We start from the raw sequence: 20,431 nt of genomic DNA on the forward strand, positions 1-20,431 counted from the left end.
TACAATACTACTACTACTACTGGTGCTGGTGCCACTTCTACTTCTACTACTTCTGGTAATAGTAATAATAATATAGTCCCATGTATAGATGTAGGCCCACAGCTCCACTACAACAGACCATTCTTAATGAATGGCCATTATTCCTTTAAAAAAAACAGTAGGAAAAGCAGGATATCTTTTTTACTGTAATCGAAATATAAACTAAGTGCTCATTCACTAACTACTCACTTATTCATTGACCACCAGGAGAAAAAGGCATGCAGTTTTAGCAGAAGTTTATTAACCACACAATCTCACCTATCTAATATTATTTAAATAACAGTTGTCACTTCAATAGGTTTTTGAATATCTTTGTTCCATTGCCCTCTTCAATTCAGTTCAATTCAATTCAATTCATTAAAATCACAGAGTAAGATCACCATTAATATAATAATGGTAACACTTACAGTAACTGATAAAATATATACATTTCAGTGTATAACTTATTTAAAATATTGCTAAAAGAACAAAGCAAACAAACAAAACATTGTAACAAAACTTGAGTAGTCCACTGCACTCAAGGAGAAGCCAAGCCAACTATGATATATATTATTTAAATAACAGTTCATAAATTATAGTTGGCTTGGCTTCTCCTTGAGTTCGGTGGACTACTCAAGTTTTGTTACATTGTGTTTCCTGGAGTGTTCGGCCTACAGTGTTGTGCGCAGAGCAATTTGGATTGAGACAAACAAAACATTGTCTTCAAAATGGCACTGAATGGAAAATGACAGATCTTATTAAAGAAACAGAAGAAAATTCAGACAGCATTAGTCTAGGCAGCATTAGTTCAAAAATGTGATACATCACTGAGAAAGAATGCCAAAACAGATGTTGTTCAGTAATGTTTTGAAATTTCTACCACTTTGTCATAAAATAAGACCTCAAGGATGACAAACTTTTCTTTCAGCACTTCATCTGAAAATTCAATGCTAAACATGCAAACAACAAACGTCTGGTAGTTGATATACGATGAAATAACCTAAATTCTATTGACAGATAATTCAAGGCCACATTTTCACAGTGTAGGGTAGACTGCAAAGTTGGCAATGCCACAGAGATTCCTCTTGTTCCTGGCAAGTCGGATGAATCCTCCTTCTCCCCATGCAGTTCCCCAGCTAGAAGCACAAAAACACTCGCATTTAAAACCTGCAGACATAAAAGCATTCATATGCCTTCATTATCTCTTCCACATTGCCCAAATTGACCAGGTATAAAAATGACAGCCTTCCAGCTCCATCCCATATAGTAACATGCGGGCCATCTGGGTTCAGTGCTGTAAAGTAACTTCTAACAACTTAAGGGGGAAATTTAAGGGAAAGGGTGCAAGGGGTAAAGAACCTTTTAGTATAAGGAGATTAATCCACCTGTTTTTCACAAGCCAGAAATCTTCTCCTCTGTCTGTCCCATAGCCCACAACCAGCACAGCATGATTTGTTAGCCTGGGATTGCAGCCTGGTGCATTGTATAAACCTGAAAGATGAACACAGTTAGTAATATTCTACAATGGTTGCGTAAAACAGTATAATACAACGATACAGCAGTGCCACCAAATGCTTCCAACACGTTTGGTATACAGGTTTTTGTAGTATAGTGAGGTTTTGAGCCTTTTTCAGCGTCAGTCATATTTACCCTTGATGCCTGAATCTGATACTTTAGTTAGAAATCACATTCCAATTCCCTTGTGGGGTTTTAGCCACATGGGCCCTTCTTGTGAGATGGGGGAAGTGTAGCATCACAACGTATAGAGGCTCTATCAACTATCCACAGTTACCAGGGACTTTCTACTGTAAAACTGGGTAAAAGTCCCTTCTGATCTGATTTTGTATTGATTTTGTTCTTCACTCCCAACAGCCTCCAGTCTACCTGAACATGTACTCTAAACACTTGCAAAACTCATAAAAATCACGTCACCTTTCCTTTTTATGAAAAGTTGCTTCATTATGCCTTAAAGATACAATGAAGAATTTCTTTAATGGTGTTCATTTTGCATATATTCGCATATATTCATTTGAGGCAGAAAAGTAGAAATCTCTTACTCATCACACTCAAATGAGTAACTCATCACAACTCAAACTACATCTCTGTTTTGCTCGACCTTTAACACCTTGAAAATATGTAAATATTACAGATGTAAACCTCAGAACACTTGTTAACCTTTCAGTTTAGCTTTCAGAAACTTTCAGTCCTTTTACAAAAAGCACAACAATAGGGCGCTCCATGATGGAGTGGGCCTTTAATACAGACTCAGATGCTGTATAATAGAGCAGTATTTCAGAAAAAGGAAGTGATACTATTACGTTTAGCATGGTATTTCCATAACATTTGTGGGTTTTTTTTAGTGGAGCAGATGTATTACGGTATTTGGGTATTAGGTTTTTTTCAGATACACCATAAGAGTAATGAATCAGCTAATGAACAAAGGGACAATGTCTTTAAAATATTTCAATGATTGAAAAACAACCCCCAAAAAACAAATGTGCCAAAAATGCTGATGTTTTCCAAGAAACTTTGGGAGAGACTGTACTGTTATATATATTAAGCTGCTTTCATTCTCTACAAACACAGATTTCAGTTTTCTCAGGTGTTATTCAAAGCAGTAACTGAGCCCAGAGCTTCCCTTTCATCCCCGTGCTGAGGTTTCCCTGCAGCCTCACCTCCTCTGTAGTGATGGAACGATGGCAGCATGGCGTTCACAGCAACAGCGACCGGTCCCACTGCCGCCACCACGGCCTGCAGCGTCTTCTCGTCTCCCCGGGGAAGGACCTGGAAACCGGAGCAGTATCCGGCCTTTCCCGTGACGGAATAGCGACACTTCCCATTCTTGAGGCGGTGACAAATAGAAACAAAACTGACTCACAGAATACATCACATATCACATTTCCACAATAAAAGGTGGCACGTATCATGCATATCATATTAGAAAAAAATGTTTTTGTCTTAAATCCAGGTTTTTGTCTATTATATATTTTTGTTTGTTATATATCTGTACTATAATATATACCATAATATTAAATATAATATACATATACATATAAATCATGTATCTACATTACAAAACAGATTTTTGAAAGGTAGATTGGAATGTTGGTGCTACACACCAGATACACATTTGTCAAAATACAATTCCCACTTCAAAATATAATAAAAATTCATGTTTCACTGTCACATATGCTTCATAGGATTAGTTGAAATGACATATTGCTTGATGTTTCTGTCTGTGCTTTGACAGTGTGACAATGAAGATGTCTCCAATTCTATTTTGGTTTTCGGCAGCAAGACTACACTTTTCTTATGTTTAGATTAAGGATTGGGCCTGTAATATTTTGAGATCAGCGTCAACAAAATGTTTTTATTTGCATAAATACTGAGGATAACCTTGTGTTCGTAGGGGTAAAATTTCTCAGAGTCGATGCCTCCGTTGCGGATTATGTATTTGAAGGATTTAGAGATGTATCCCCCTCTGCAGCCGAGGTTTCCGTCGGTGGTGCTGCAGTCCACCAGGTTCTGGGGGCTCAAGGAGACCAGGACCCCCGTCCGCTTCTTCATCTGGCCCTCAAGGGCTCCTGCAGAACTGAACGCCCAGCAGGACCCACACAAACCCTTTTTGTTTGTGTGTGTGTGTGTGCAAAAAAGAGACAGAGAAAAAGGAAAAAAATCAGAATCATCATGTCAAATGCCACAGTGTTTCCATTAGCGTACTCACTTTTCTTCTTATCTCACAGCATGGCTCACCTGGTTTCGGACCGGACCGACCATGCCCTTCTTCCTCCAGTCCACACTCAGAGGGATCGGCAAGCCGCTCGCTTGCTTGAAGGTCCAGTTTCTAAAGTTACTAGGGTCTTCCACCTTTAAGCCGTTCAGCTTCTCATTGACTTCCTCTGCTGTCTTAATAGAAAAAAAAGAGGATTCATAAATGTATGAAATGTGTGTGAAGGACAAAAGTATTACAGTGTCAAAGGTTGTGGATGAAACACTGAAAAGCCTCAGGCCTGTTTCATGTTAAAATATATTGAATGTGTCTCTACAGCAGGGTAAGGACACAATGAGACACGTTCGATTTTCCTTAAATTTTGAGAACAAATCACATTTACTTACATGAAACTGTCCTGAAGCTTTTTTGTGTGCCATGGAAGCACCATCTCAACTTCAACAATCTCTTTCAAAAGTTCTAGTCAGGTTTTTCTTCAGTCCACAACACTGAAACGGCTCTACTATTATACTCTATTGTTTTTAGATTAACTCACACCTCTATAAAGTCTATGTTCCTTGACAAATGTGAGTTGAAGTTGCCAGAAAGACAGAATGAGCGACAGGTTTCCTTACACCTTTTATGGCACAGCATGAAATTAATTGGGTGACACCTCAAGAATGCAGTTCCATTATAATATTCTATACCACTTTACATGTACATATGACTTCATGTAAGATAAACTATGTATGGGAAAGCTAATAATAATAGAGCTAGATTGTCCAGATTGCCCCGGCCTATTCTGGATTAAATAAATCGGATTGTATAAAGGAAGATAACAGCTATTCCAGGTCAGGGTTTAAATTAAGCCTCCATGGGGTCAGGTTTAACTTCAGATTAACAACAACACAACTCACACCAACAGAGGCCAAAGAGTGTAAATGTACATTAGTCCAGGATGTCAAGAGTGGGTCTGCGGGTTCAGCTGGTGCACAGGCCCTGGAGGGGGTATGGGAGGGGGGGTGAGTGGGTGTAGGATGGGGTGGAGAGGGACTGGTGTTCAGGATAATAATGTTAACCATACAATCTGTTTCCACTAGAGGTCTCTCAGTCCCATAACTGTCCTGATGGGTGGTGTGGTGTTGCACTGCCGGACAGTTTGGTACTACAGTTTGTTGAGTATTTGTAATCTTGGATGTTTTATATCAATAGTGATTTTTTCTTAATGTTGTGCCTGCTAGAAGAGTCATTTATGGTCAACATCCATGAGGTTACATGAGTGAGTGATGAGCCGTGGGTTAGTGTGCTGCTTGATCTAATGTCCAGAAGCCATTCAAGAATCTGGAGAGCGTATACAAAAGGTCTTAGGCGGTAATAATGATTTTGATACATTTCTATTTCATCTGTGGTATTCTATTTAATCAGTGGCTTAGCTGATGTTGAATCTGTGTATTAAACATCAAACAATTATCCAAACAATTTAGTGTTTACATGTAATTATCAAGAAGAGTTTAACAGAGCAGAATATAGGGGGGTTCTCCTCTTTGTTGCAGTGGGATAGAGTGAGCCTTACCAAATATCACCACCAAGTGGTGACAAAAAACAAAAGGATGATTATGAAAAAGCAATCTGCCAGATGACACCATTGGCTCTGTGTAGAAATGTTGACAGTGTGACTAAATGAGTAACAAGTTGCCAATGACGATGAGGTTATAAGATTTATTTTACTAACAGATTGTGATTAATTAGGGATTAATTTGTGTGGCAGCAGGGTCATTCTAGTCATCACAAAAACTGTTAATTAGGTTTCTTAATTTATTCCTGGCTGGCTTTGCCCTGGTTTAAGGTTAATTTTTGTAAGTTCACTATTGATTTGTATCTTCATGAGTGTCTGTATCATTACGTCTATGCCCACTGCAACCCACAGCCAAACCAGAGCAGGAGTTGTCTGTTATTACAGTTATTAAAATCACAATAGTTTTTGTATCATATTTGTCACGCTGGCTAATATTTTCTTAGATTTGTCAGTTTTATCTCAATCCAGATACAGTGACAGTACACAAAGTATACACATGTCTACATCTACATTCATGTTTTGAGGAAACTTTGCACACCTTGGTCAGATTAGTTTTATTATAAATCTTGAACATCATAATCCAGAAGTTAATCAATCAGTATGAGAGCAAGTTAAATGTTGCTGTTTAGTTTCTCCAGATTAAGAGCTCTAGCCCCCCCCTGGCCAGATTCACTCTAAGTCTTAATCTAACACATGTCTATGAGCCCTAAATTTCTCATTCCTGCTTTCTAGGTATAAAAATAACAATACAAACTGTTGATTGATTGATTGATTGATTGATTGATTGATTGACTTTATTGGGTATAACAGTGGAGTAGAAGCCTACCATGTCAGCCAAGTGGTTGAGTCCCATAGTGAAGCTGTGCTGTCCTGCTGAAGCCTCCTGATTGTGTCTCAGCACCAGCTTCAGGTTCTTCTCCCAAACCGTCCTCCTGTAGACCTCAGTCTGAAACAAACACATTGACTGCCTGGTTGGATGGTGCACCAGTGTGTGTGTATGTGTGTGTGTGTGTGTGTGTGTGTGTGTGTGTGTGTGAGAGAGAGAGACAGAGACAAAGGTTTTCAAAATCTTACCTGATTATCATAAACCTTCTGATACTTGATTTTCCACTCTTCCCATTGTTCATCTAAAGCAGAGGAAGACTGACCAGTGGACCTCTGGACCAGAGAGGCCAAAAGCAACGCGACACACAAGATGTGCATTCTGCAAAGGCAAAAACAAGACCGCTCACATTAATGAGCACATATCTAATTCTCATGTTATTCTGACAATTTAGAAAAATCACTCACAATTTGAACTGTCAAACTGTTAAACAGAGGTTGTGGTAAATTGTCTGAATACATCTCAACTATCTCAGTGCCTGTTGTATGTATATGACTAAAGAATCAAAAGTAATATTTCAAATGAGCTTTGTTCAAAAAATACCTTGATTAACTTGACTTTTAAGGCTCAAATCAAACAATTCCAACATAAACATTTTACAGATTCATAAAAAGCCAACTTTTAGAATTCATGTGTTTGTAGCATCAGTCCCTGTATCAGAGCTAACTAGTTCAACAGTAAAATATATCAGATGCCGATATTACTGGTTACTATTGGTTACTGGTTACTATTACTGGTGAACTTCTACCGCTGCACCATCGAGAGCATCCTCACCAACTGCATCACAGTTTGGTATGGCAACTGCTCTGTCTCAGACCGGAAAGCACTGCAGAGGGTGGTAAAAACTGCCCAACGCATCACCAGTACTCCACTCCCTGCCATCGAGACTTTTCACCTCAAGCGGTGCCTGCGGAGGGCCGCAGCATCGTCAGGGACACCTCACACCCCGGCCACAGACTGTTTGCTCTCCTCCCCTCTGGGAGGCGCTACAGGAATCTCCGTTCCAGGACCAGCAGGCTCAGGAACAGCTTCTTCCCCTCAGCTGTCACCTTACTGAACTCTGCACCATGGTGACAGCCCCCATCCCCAGATACCTCCCCATCCCCCCCACCCCACCGGTACCCCCCCCACACACAACAACACCCAGACACCTTCCTCCAGTGACTATACATACTTAATATACACATGTTCATTCTGTATATACTATACACCATACTGTTTATACTATATATATACTGTATATATCTTGCATTTCATATCCACTGTTCATACTGCTCATACTGTTCATACTGTTATTTATCTGTTATTTATCTGTTATTTATACTGTTATTTATCTTAGCACACTCATACTATACTGTTCATACTGTTATTTATCTGTTATTTATCTGTTATTTATCTGTTATTTATACTGTTATTTATCTTAGCACACTCATACTACCCCTTACAATTTATTCTATTTATATACTTAGCATATTCATACCACTCTGTTCATTCTGTTCATTCTGTTAATACTGTTCATACTGTATATACACTATACTGAATATACTATATATATTATTATATACATCTTGCATATTCATATATCTTGCATACTCATATCCACTGTTCATACTGTTGATACTGTTAATACTGTTCATACTGTATATATCTTAGCACATTCATACTACCCTTATAGCTTATTTTATTTATATGTATATATATATATATATATATATATATATATATATATATATATATATATATATATATGTACATTACATTGCACTGCACTTTTACTGCTTCTTTTGCACTTCTGGTTAGATGCTGAACTGCATTTCGTTGTCTCAGTACTTGTATTCTGCGCAATGACAATAAAGTTGAATCTAATCTAATCTAATCTATTAAGTTTTCTGTGCTGGGAAATATTGTTATACATTTAGGTTAAAGACTAATGTGTATTAAATGTATTCGTGCTAACAATGTACTCTTGAGCAATACAAAGTCTGAAAACACAATATGGTACTGATATTTTGAATGTTAAACACAGGTAACAGTTGCTACAGTCTGTCAAAAATGTGTACCTTTCTCAATTTAAGAACTGTTAGACTCTGATATCACAATAATCAATACAATTAAAATTATACTAGGCTGCCATGTCCTTCTGTTATGTTGTAGTAAACTTATAGTGTAGTAAACGCCGCAAAAAGAGGAAGTTCAACATCTTGTTTTACTGTAATCTCTGAGTCTCTATCTCAGTAAATCATGTCTGTTCCCTGCCAGTAATCAATATGACGAAACTGTATTTTCACAGAATACTATCCATCCAAACCATCCAAACACATTGCTAAAAATAAGAGAAAAGGGTCGACATTTACCTTGCTACAATCAGCTGGGTTCTGTGTGTCCTGGAAAGAAAGTGCACTTCTCAGACTTGACATGCTAGAAAACCTTCATGCTTAAAAGAGGAAGTGTAGTTTCCGGATGAACTGGTTTTTTTGGACTCTGTTTTTTTTCTCTCTCTGTGTATCTGCTGTCTGGCTTGTCATGTGAATCTAATTTCAAACTTACTGTGCAGTGACCAAATATCATTATACCCTTCCTGCTGGTGGTTTGCCCAGTACCTTCCCTGTAACTTTCCAAATACACTATTTTGGAATCTCTGGCATGGCTTTTTTTTTTTTTTAACAGAAAGCCACAAAAACTTTGTTACAATATTCTGTACAGGGTTAAAGGAAAAAGGATAACACAACAAGAACCAATCTAAAGAGACAAAAAAGTACAGATACTGTAAAACACATCAGTCACACTGAGAGGCCATAAAGTGAAAGTGTAACTGATTTTTAAACAACATTGAATGAGAATAAAACAATTGATAAGTATGTATGCAGTCACTCTGCCTTTGTAAATCAAAATCAAAAGAATCCTACTCAAACACTGGCATGTACTACAACTCACGTTCTTCTCAAATGCAACGCCACACCTCAGATTATCTAATACATGCCCAACCCAGCACCCCGGACAGGCTGCCCGCACCCGTAGGACACCAGCCTTGTGTACACTGTTATTGTTCTATTTGCCCCTTTTCCCACAAACCTTCCAACACCCCCAAAACCCCAGCACTGGCCAGACTATCAAATTACACTCTCTTACCTCCCAGGGAGTTACATATATGCCATCCATTGCCTCTGCTCCAAACTATATGTGGGTAAGACATCTCGCACCCTTCAGACACGCAGTATTGAAGTATAAGAGCAGTATAAACAGGAAGGACATCACTTCCCCACTTGCCTCCCATTTCATGGAACGTGGACACTTGGTTACAGAACTGAAATTGTGGGCCATACGGATTGAGAAGCCCTCCGCAAGGGGAGGAGACTGTAACTGTGACCATAACCCAGTGGATTTTTAATCTGGGAACTCTCTCTCTCCTGAGGGACTACTATTTGTGTACTGTGGCTATTGGTAATGTGTTTTGGGGCGGTTTCAGGTGATGTCACATGATCTCCCCTTTCCCTATTTCTAGGTTTGTCCTCCACTTCCATTCTATTCTTCCTGAGGAAGAGCTTTGAGCTTGAAACGCGTTGCATATAGCTGCATGTCCTACAGTATATAAGCCTTATGGTGTTCGTCTCATGCTCACTTGTGTGTTTTTGTTCATTTGTGCACTTATGTGTAGCATTAATAAACTTTCACTTCTTGCATTCAAGGAACTTCAAATCTGTTTATTTTTTATCTATCTTTGGGCTCCCATGGAAGACCTTTTCCCACTGTTTTTTATATGGATTTTAAAAAATAATTTTTAGGGCAAAACTTGCCTGATCAACCTCATGGCGCCCCCAAGAGACTGTTAAATTATAGTCATGCATAGTGTTTTCATACTGGGCAGCTGTGTGTCTTCTATCACTCCCAAATTGCTATAGCTCCCCCACAGTACCCAATACAGTCATTATCAGTGTGCTGGTTTTCCTATCTTTTAATATCATAAGCAGACATCAATTGCTCGGTGCATGATGTTGACAGAGTGAACAGGTCACATGAGATAGACTGAGATAGATAGATGCTCCACGCTTATGTTCAGATCATAAACCTAACCTTTGTCCAGTGACCACAGTGGTCAGTAAAGTCAGAGTTTCATCAGCCAACTTAATATCTTAGCAGCCAGCGTTTTTAGAACAGAAAAGCAGAGGGACAGGATAAGCTGGCTGCTTGGCAAAGTGGGTTGCGGAATTGGCTGACTTACCAACCGCAGTGCAAATGTACCACTAATGATGCTAATTTCTGTCAGCATCAGTCTGATTTCTTAATGAGAGTGGCAGTTTAGCTTGAACTCTCAGCAGGAATGCTTGAAAAGGCAACTTCACCGTTTTGGCTCTTAAGAAACTAGAAATCCAAGGCTCTTCACATTCAGAGAATCGTTAATGTCGTCAGCACCGACCACAGCAGCAGACAGTTTGCCCTTGTTTGGAAAATACAGTGGTGGGTGATGACTGTACTGCAGAGCCTGCTGCATTCACCTTGAGTTACAGTTATATGACTACTTCTTCACCCAGTAAAGCCTTGAATCTTTATTTGACTTCATACATAAATGGGGAATGTTAAGCTTGTCTGTTTATAGGCCTAGACTGAATTAATTAATTAATTAATTAACCCATTCATTGGATTCATTGTAGATGGACTAGTGGATGCGGTGTGATCTGACAATTGTTTTGGAGGGTATAAAAGCTCACTGTTGTGTCCTGGATCTGTGTGTGGGGTTCTGGGTGCTGGATCGGCTTTCTCATGGTTAATTTGTGTTGCTCTTGTGTGTTGATGCTTTCTCAGAATTTCCTTTTTGTGTGCGAGCTACTGGTGTGAACCTGTCAGCATAAAGAAATGTTTCCAGTAAGCCTATATAGAGTGTGAAATGTACTCTCTGATGCCTTGTACTTGCATCTGTTCTTGTGTGTGCATGTGTTCCCATAAATCCCAGAGCAAATTATAATTATGACGCATTAAATAATTGAGTGCTTCCTAAGCACAGGCAAGGAAAATCTCTGGCACCACTAATGTAGAAAAAAACGTGTTAAATAGACTATATTTTGAGTTATGATGGCAAGGATGACATGGGATCCATATGTAAAAAAGGTGTATTGTTGTATTAAGAATCTTTTAAGAAAATACTAAAAATGACCCTCAAATGGTTTTATACCATGTACATAAACTGTTATAATTTGTACCTCTTCATCTAAAGAAGTATCAAAATACTTGATGTATGATGCATGATGTATATTCCCAAAATATGCAATGTCATTAAAATATTTCTGTATCTCACGTTACATAACATGCTGAGTAGTGCCGCATACCTTATGGACACTGAAAGCAATACTGAAGAATTACCCAAAACAGCAGCCGCCACCACAGGGGAGAGCAGGGAACAAACAATATGAAAAAAAAACAAAAAAACACAGAAGGTATTATAGAATGTGCAACTTTGATTTGGCTGGGACACGTTCTTGGTTTGCGTCACTGATCTTTTCTCTTCCTGAACCCGGGGTTGGACAGAGAATTGCTGATGAACGCAGGTTCCGAGGAACCAGATGGCAAATTCCTGACTCAGCGTTGGCCTCTCTTCAGCGGTGATACCACGCATCTCTCGACACACCGTGTAATCCTGCAGCCGAGGGCAGACGGAGGCTTCTGCTTAGACACCTGACTGCTTTTCATTCTCTCACTTTCGTTGAGTCCGGATTGAGTGTTTGCTTTTTAATCAATATTTGATATATACTTAACATGGCAGTGTAAGGCAGAGTGCGGTTGGGCGGCAAGAGAAAAATAAAATGTTCCTTCAGGGATCAATAAAGTATCACATTATCATTATTATTTCCACAAAGTTAATTGTCCAAAACAGGGTTTATTTCTATGGGTCAGACATTTTGTAAAGGATTTGAACTCATTCAGGCTGAAACATCAGCTCCACTCTGATGCATTTACTTGAGGAACAAATTACCAATCATTAGACATATCTATCATTGGAAACCTTCTACAAATGTCAGCTATTGCATATGTATTTCACTTTCAACTAGGAACAATCAGCACACTGGTATTATAATTAACAGCACTTACATTTTTCAAGCACATCCATAGTCAATTATTCAGGTTCAGTGCAGTTACAGACACATCCTGTCTTTTTTTTTTTCTGTCTCATGGGACCCAGTGTGCTTTTATGTTGGTGGATGTTTTTCTGTCATGTCATTTGTTTTGTTTTGTTTTGTGTAAAATCAATAAAATGTCATTAAAAAAGTGACTCGGGAGGAGATTATAGGTTATTCAATGACCAACGGGAAAAGAAACCAAATGTGCAATGTGTTGTTTGTGTCATACGGTCAGCGAATTCTGAATACTTGAGAGTAGGTGTTACACTTCTTACTGTTGTGACTTCACACTGAAGTATCAACTTAAATCTTGCTTTTGCACATATACATTTCTCCATTAGCCTAGATAGCATTTGATAGCAAATAGACATTTGGATCATCATCAAAAAAACAAAACAAAAAAAAAAGCCAAAAGTTCTTGACTTAATGTAAATAAGAAAGTACTGAATGATGCAATAAAGTCCAAACTGGCTGTTATTACATCAGTCCATGGTCCCCAGCTTCAATTTGTTCAACAATGTTAAACAATGAGTCTTTTCATCTCAATAATACTAATACTAATACTAATACTAATACTAACATTAATACTAATACTAATACTAATATTAATACTAATACTAATACTAATATAATACAATGTTAGAGTTGCAGGGCACATGGTGAGTCTCTGATTGTAATTCTGATGGGAAAATCTGACAGGTTGTACAAGACATTTTAACCTAAAACTCCCCTCTATTTGCTGCAAACCAGTAATTTACAAAACAATTGCAAAGGTCTACAGTTATGTGTCTGTCTGTCTGTCTGTCTGTATCAAATTTCCACTAGAGTCCGACAGACCACTGACTGATCACAGAGCTGTGAAGATATCCCTTTATTTATAAGCGTGAGTCCCTAAATTCATTCCCATCTGGTGTTACACCTAAATCTCTGTACTTGGCTGACCTGTGCTTGCCTCCTGTCATCCAATGCAGAGTGCTGGACCGGTTCCATGGGCTCGTATATAATCCCCCAGCATGCCCCGACCAGAGCCAGGTTGTTGTTGCCATGAGGACAGCAAAGTAATAGCAACACGCTTCCTCCATACAATTGACAATTTCAACAAGGGAGGATGAAGCATTCCCGTTGTAGTCCGTCTGCACGTTTTTCTCACATTGCACGCTTCATTTGGACATATTTTTGAGCATCAGGAGGTTTTTAAAAGGGGGAATTACTGGAATTTGAATAAAAAAGACAAACCAAACAACGCATCCTGCTTTTACAGAGTTTCTCCATTCTCTCTAGTTCTATCAACAATGATCCAGAGACACTTTCAGAAGGAAGAAGTCAGGTATTAATGCACTGGTGTGTTTTGTTTTTTTTCATCATAAAACTGTGTAAATGGAGCTATCAGAATGGCAAGACTTCCACACCGAAGAGACGGTGAGTTATTCGATTTTTATTATTTATTTTGAGAGCAAATACATTATATGCCTCTTTTTTTTATCACCACCTTCAGTATTTTAACTTTCGAAGCTGTCAACACATAGTGAAGGACTGTGATTTCACCGTTGTACACCATTCTCACTTTTTTATTTTTTTTAGCATGTGCACTCTCATAGGAGATCAGCAGCAGTCAGCCTCCATCATTCACGTCCCTGGGGATCTGCTGTCACCACCAGCACTCAGACTATTTTCCCCAGCTCTCCATATCAGTAACTGTGAAGAGACAAAATTGCTTCTTGAAAATATATGATCCTAGATACAGTAAGAAATCATATTACCTAGCTCTATACTTTGGCATGTTCGTTTGATAAAAGTTTGATTATTAGACTAAGTTTTCAAAATAAAAGTGGTGGTGGTGACCATGAGTTCCAGAAACAGCCCATGTAAGCGTTTAACCATTTTTTAACTTATATGGAGATACATGCACTAAAAAGTGTAAAAGTTGTACCAAAATTAAATAGCACTTTAAGTCTGCTTAAGAATAAGAATGTAATAAAAAATTTTTTTGGCTAAATGTGAATATATTTGGCTTTCCTAGCTTTAGTGAGCATGACTAATTATACATTTCGCATTAATATCACAGCTTGTTGCTCTTTCTAGCAGTTTAAATCTCTCTGGACTTTTGATGGTATTCTCTGTGCAGATAATGTCACAAATGTAAGAGAAACCAACCCTACTGTTGTCTCACTCTCCCTCCCCCTGTTCATATTCCCTCTGCCAAATTATAGTGTTGCATCTTTCAGCAAGGCAAAGGGTGTGGAGAACAGCCAAAACTGAGGGTGGCTTCACACTTCAAAGTGCCATTCTTTTTTTTTTTTTACCACTCCACTGGCAATTTATGCAGTGTGTTCGGCCACTCACACATTTTTTTGATGAGTTGTTTCCTTAGTCCTTTTCACACATAGTTGGTTTGTTACCTCAAATTCTTGTTCCCATGTACAAAATGTAATGTCTCTTTACGTGTTTATGACACAGATGAAATTAGATTATGATTACATGTTACAGCAATGTTGACCAGTCACAGCCAAAATTCATACATTGATATAATACCTGTACCTGGACAGCATCACTAAATTTTTATGAAGCATTGTCCACTGTATACAGAAATATATTTTTTTTGGCTTTTGCTGCCCCCTATTGGTGGATTCAGCAACAGTTTTATAAACATGAGTGCTGGCCTCTGATGAGCATGTTTACCAAGCTTGATGATAATTGGACAAATGGTCATATAGTTAGAGTCAGTATTGGCTAGTTGGGCAGTTGTCATCCTTTAATTAACATTGTACAGAGTTGCAATATATATGCAGCATCTCATGGAAAATTGAACAAATTATGAAAAAAAATGATACATCGGGAGAAAAGCAATATGATTTCAGCCCTCCTGGGTCTGAGCACCTTATTAAACCATCAGCAATTAAAACACAAAATGCTCTACATAAAGTGGAACTGTATTGCCCCGAGGCAAATCCACCTCGGCCATGAGATATATTTAGCCTTAAGGGCCTCCAGAGTTTTCTGCCAGTATGTTGTAGCCTCATGTTTGTATATTGTTATGAGGTTGAACAGATTCTTGCATTACTACACCTACAAGTCTCACAAGATGCTGAAGACAGAGCCAACATGCCTAATAATGCTGCTTGTAAATGATCAGCATCTTCATCAGTATAGCTTTGAGCAGTTAAATCCATCACATGTGATGCCAAACGTGTTGCCACTCATGTGCCCTTGCTGTTCTACCCTGTCTCCCCCTTTCCCTGCTTTCCAACTGTGTGAATAAATATACAAAAAAAAAAAAGAAGATGGTGAATGGCCTCCCCACTCTCTTTTACAGCTGGATTTACTGTGAGTGTTCAATGAGACAAAATTATCCCCTAGTGACAAAACAACATCTGGTTGACTGTTTATTTAGCCTTTTCTCCAACAGTCCCCTTCAAATTACTGCTTAAGCTTTTGCCGGCCAAAATTAGCACTGGTTGTGTTGTAATGGTGATTGTCCATGGACTGAAAATGAAGGCATCTCCCCGCTCTGCAGATATTTACAGCCCTTCAGTCCTGATTAAGTTCAAGACGGCAGGTTGATTGATTTGCAATTAAGTACAAGATCTTTCTAGGTACAGAAATTGCAAAGACTGCCACAGTAGCCACACAGTATGCCATATTTAGCAACTGCTGAAATTGAATATAAAAATTAGATGGTGGATGTTTCCTTTAAAGGGGAAATAAGTAAGGTTTCACTGCCCCATAGCACAAAATGACCATAAAATATCTGCAAGGGCTTGGTAGAGTTCTTGATCAATACCAATGATTCAACCATTACTTTGGCAGAGATTTCTGACGCTTCTCAACTGCTCAACAGAGCTACAAAGGCTAAAAAGAGTTTGTTCAAGCCAAAAAAGCAAATGGCAATGCAAGGGGGCTGTGCCAGAGATTTGTGTAGGAGGAGATAAGCTCTGCTGATGTAACCACAATTCCTACTGGTCCTATAGAGGTCATAGATTACTTAATACTGGTTTAAAAGTGCAGTTTAGAGGATTATAGTGCCCCCATTAGAGCCAACCCACTTCTGATCTATACAGCCTTAAAAACAACAGGATCAGCAGTTCCACAAACCAGCTACAGATTGAATGTCCTAAATTAAATATAAAACTGTGAAACTGACACTAACCAACTTGCCAGGGAACTTGCTAACTAAGCTAAACTCTCTAGCTTTTCCCTATTTTGTGCCTATGCTTGCACACTACAAATGCAAATAATTGGTGTGTGAAAATTTGTTGTGTACAGAAGGATATGGGTGCTTCGGTGTTGCTGGCAGTGCTAAGTGCCAGTGTGTTGTGTCATGTTGCATCACTTTCGTATACATCATCACAGCAAAGAATATCAACTTTATTATTATTTAAAAAGTTGATATGTATTTGATATGTCTATATTATATGATTTTATCATTATCGCTATACAGTGAATAGCATAATTCTAAACTGAAAATCATTGGTATTTATAGTTTAACAATGGTGATTCAGCATCACCATCTGACAACATTTGACCACATTTTCCTTTGTTTTTGTGTTTCTGTTTCTTCAGCATTAATGGACCCAAGGAGACTGAACTCTTCATCAACAGATTTCTGGTTATGAAAAGTTACTTGCTGCTGTCCAAGTGGTGAGTAAAGTCAACAACACTTTCTTTGTAAGGGGTTTATGTACAGCAGCACATTCATAACAGGCTCATGCCATGTTTGACGACATAAATATTCAACATTTATCATAGCTTTATTATACATGAATGTGATATTCATGTAATATGATTGTGTATTGTATGTCAAAATTCAGAGCCAATGCTATTTTGAATTTAAATGCATAGATAAATGCAATAGGCTTCATTTTAACGCTGCCTGCCTTCTTGTCCCTGCTTCTGTGTTGCAGTAAGAAATGTTACGCAGGGTTTTTCCCAAGTTTTGTGACATCAGTAGATCACCAATTTTTTTCACCGCCCTCTTCTCTCTCACACGCAGGCGAGCCACCAGATGTTTGAGGGGTCTGCTGCCAAGCGATGGCTGTGCTGGGCAGCGCTCTGCCTGTGGGCGGCGGGGCTGGCATGTGCAGCAGAAACACCCCGGCCCTGTCCGCCACTCTGCCAGTGTGACGCTGTGCTGCTGCAGGTGAACTGCTCCCATCGCCAGCTGACCGCAGTGCCCAATGGTCTCCCACAAGACTCTCGACTACTGAACTTAACTCACAATAAGATCAAGACTCTAGTGCATCAGCAGTTCAAGACTTTAACGCAACTATGGGACTTGGATTTAAGCGATAACATTCTGGTAATGATCGAAGTGGAAGCCTTCCTTGGCTTGCAGAGCCTGCTGACTCTGCGTCTTGCGCGCAATCACCTGAAGATTATTCCTGTGGGAGCGTTCGTTGGCTTGACAAAACTGCAGCTACTGGACATAAGTGGCAATGAGATCCTGGTTTTGCTAGATTTTACTTTCCGTGACTTGGCAGCCCTGCAGCGTATCAAGGCAGGAGAAAATGACCTAGTTTTCATCTCTCGTCATGCTTTCGCAGGCCTAACTAGTCTACAAGAGCTGCACCTCGACCGATGCAATCTCACCGCTGTGCCAACAGAGGCACTCACGCAACTTAGTGGGCTGACGAGTCTTCGTTTTCGGCAGCTTGGCCTCACCACATTGCCAAACAACTCTTTCCGTCATCTAGGGCGCCTCAAGGAACTTGTCATTTCCCATTGCCCCTGGCTGGAGACCCTGGCAGCAAACAGCCTCTTCGGACTAAATCTTACATCTCTAACTATCAGCAACTGCAACCTTAGTGCTGTACCCTATATCCCATTGCATCACCTTGTATATCTTGTATACCTTGATCTTTCCTTTAATCCAATCACCTACATCCATGGGAACTTGCTCGGGGACTTGCTACGGCTCCAAGAGCTTCATCTGGTTGGAGGAGGATTGCTGCGCATTGAACTTGGAGCATTCCGTGGTTTGGGACATTTCAAAGTGCTGAATGTGTCTGGAAACCTCCTAACCACACTTGAGGTGGGAGCTTTCCATTCAGCGGACAACCTAGAACTTCTGAGACTTGATAACAATCCACTAGCATGCGACTGCCGTCTGCTGTGGGTGCTGCGCAGGCGCCTGTATCTGGACTTTGGTGGACATCTGCCGATTTGCACTACCTCGGTCCAGTTGCAGGGCTTGAATTTTCTAGACTTTTCTGAGGCTGAGCTCCCAGGCCTGTTCACATGTCGGCAGTCTCGAATTTTGAACCGCAAACCTCAAGAAGTGCGAGTAGATCAGGGACACACAGTTTTGTTTTATTGCAACGCAGATGGTGACCCTCTGCCCTCCATCATCTGGCTAAACCCACAGCTAACACCTTTATCAATCATTGGTAGGATTCGGGTTCTGGCCAATGGCTCACTGGAGGTTCGCTACGCACAGCCTCAAGACAGCGGCACTTATCTCTGTGTGGCATCCAATGCTGCAGGGAATGACAGCCTGCCTGTTAGCCTCCATGTCCGAGGCTTTCCATTGTCTTCTCGAAACCGCTTTCGTCTTGAAAGTTGGTTCGACTTTCCCTCTGGTTCTCCAGCTGTGAATGGAACTCAACAATTCTCATTTGATGTCAAAACGCTCCTGATAGCAGTGACCATTGGGTTTCTTTCATTCTTCAGCTCTGTAACCATATGCTTCATCTTCATGTTCTTTTGGAGTAAGGGCAAAGGGCAAATAAAGCACACAGCCACAATCGCATATGTGCCACGAAGCGCCATGACAAATAGTACTGGAGGCAAGAGTATGGAAACAGGCAGGTTCACAATGAAGCTGATATAAGTCGATATGCTGTAAAGCTTTTTCAAAGCATTTTCACTTAAAACATTTGGTATTTGCTGCCAATGTATGCATCATGTGGTACAACAAAAAAAATTCACTCGCAAAAAGGTAAAAGTACTACACCATAGAATGAGTACATTCAATTAGTTAAAAATGTGATTTCTTTAGACAAAGCAGGCAAGCTTGTGTCCAGACATTAACTGTTCATAAATTCATATGGAGGTAAGTGTGTTCAGAAAATTAATTAATTAAATTAGTTCAATTAATTAATTAATTAATTACTTAATTAAATAATTAATTAATTGCCCTAGTATCAGTCTTGTAGGGCCTAAAGAAGAGGGGAAAAAATGGAGCTCCACTATAGTAGAGGCTGAATATAACACATCCAAACTGAGCAGCAAGGGCACCACACATGAAAGATGTAAAAGATTAAAAATATTAAATTAATTCTGCACAACTTTTGGAATGTCCTTGTTAATGTTTGTACTTAAATCTCATTAGAATGTACAGGGAATTTAGTTTGTATGCTGTCTTGTAAATAAGAGTGCTGAACTGACCTTCAGCTAACCACAGAATAACTGGAATGTTCACCTAAAAATACAAATATAATATGAAACGTTTATAACTCTGGAAACATGCTCAGCACTTGCATCAATATGGCATGTTTATGTAATTATGACTTCTTCATTTGATTATTTTTACTACTACTGTTCTGATTTCTGATTCTGATCTATTCTGACCTTATTTACTGCTTTATTCATTGTCTTTAATGTATATATATATATATATTTTACTTTCCTGACTGTGAAACACTTCATAAGTTTGCTTTTTAAAAGTGCTATATAAATAAAGTTAGTGTGTTTCCCAAAATGGGATACTTTGTTGTTTTGTGGTGTGCTTACTTAATAGTTCCCAGATAAAAATGCACATGATAAACATCAGATGCAATAAGCATTTTCTTTGCTTGTGTGATTGTTTTCATTGTGCAAATATTTAAGAAGGAAAGGCACATGAAGGCACATTAAAGAAAGATGAGGCACATGATATTGAAACTTTTACCATATACAGTAGCCTAAGTAATTTTAAGGCCAAGTGTGGACAAACAGCTGTTTGACAAACAGCAAGTTTTACCTGTCCATAAAGCAGTTTTTCATCAGATTTGTCGCAAGTCGCTTTTGAGAAATAAAGTCCCAGAGGGTCTAAAGAGTTGCTAAATCTGGCAGTTTAATCTGTAGGAGTAGAGTAGTCAATTCCAGCGACTCACACAATTAGAATCAAAGTTGGAATCGACTCCAGAAATTTGAGTGCC

The 20,431-nt window shown here is 39.1% G+C and overlaps 2 protein-coding genes across 3 annotated transcripts; one reads left to right on the forward strand and one right to left on the reverse strand.

Annotated features, from left to right (window-relative positions):
• Positions 1–264: 264 nt before the first annotated feature.
• On the reverse strand, positions 265–9,330 carry ctss1 (cathepsin S, ortholog 1). 2 transcript variants are annotated; one of them, XM_071914707.2, is made up of 9 exons: positions 9,316–9,330; positions 8,541–8,570; positions 6,378–6,507; positions 6,130–6,249; positions 3,772–3,924; positions 3,415–3,639; positions 2,694–2,859; positions 1,404–1,509; positions 265–1,154 (listed from the first exon to the last, which is right to left on the reverse strand). In XM_071914707.2, the coding sequence occupies exons 3-9, from the start codon at positions 6,504–6,506 to the stop codon at positions 1,055–1,057; spliced, it is 999 nt and encodes a 332-aa protein (XP_071770808.2). In that variant the 5' UTR covers position 6,507; positions 8,541–8,570; positions 9,316–9,330; the 3' UTR covers positions 265–1,054. The 2 variants fall into 2 exon arrangements, with proteins under 2 accessions (XP_071770808.2, XP_071770807.2); XM_071914706.2 differs by lacking the exon at positions 9,316–9,330 and having other exon boundaries at positions 8,541–8,634.
• A 7,968-nt stretch (positions 9,331–17,298) lies between these two features.
• lingo4a (leucine rich repeat and Ig domain containing 4a) lies at positions 17,299–19,122 on the forward strand. Its single transcript, XM_071914724.2, has one exon. The coding sequence runs from the start codon at positions 17,299–17,301 to the stop codon at positions 19,120–19,122; it is 1,824 nt and encodes a 607-aa protein (XP_071770825.2).
• Positions 19,123–20,431: the final 1,309 nt, after the last annotated feature.

Source organism: Centroberyx gerrardi, chromosome 19, assembly GCF_048128805.1.
Source record: "Centroberyx gerrardi isolate f3 chromosome 19, fCenGer3.hap1.cur.20231027, whole genome shotgun sequence".
In the NCBI taxonomy this organism is placed as follows: domain Eukaryota; kingdom Metazoa; phylum Chordata; class Actinopteri; order Beryciformes; family Berycidae; genus Centroberyx; species Centroberyx gerrardi.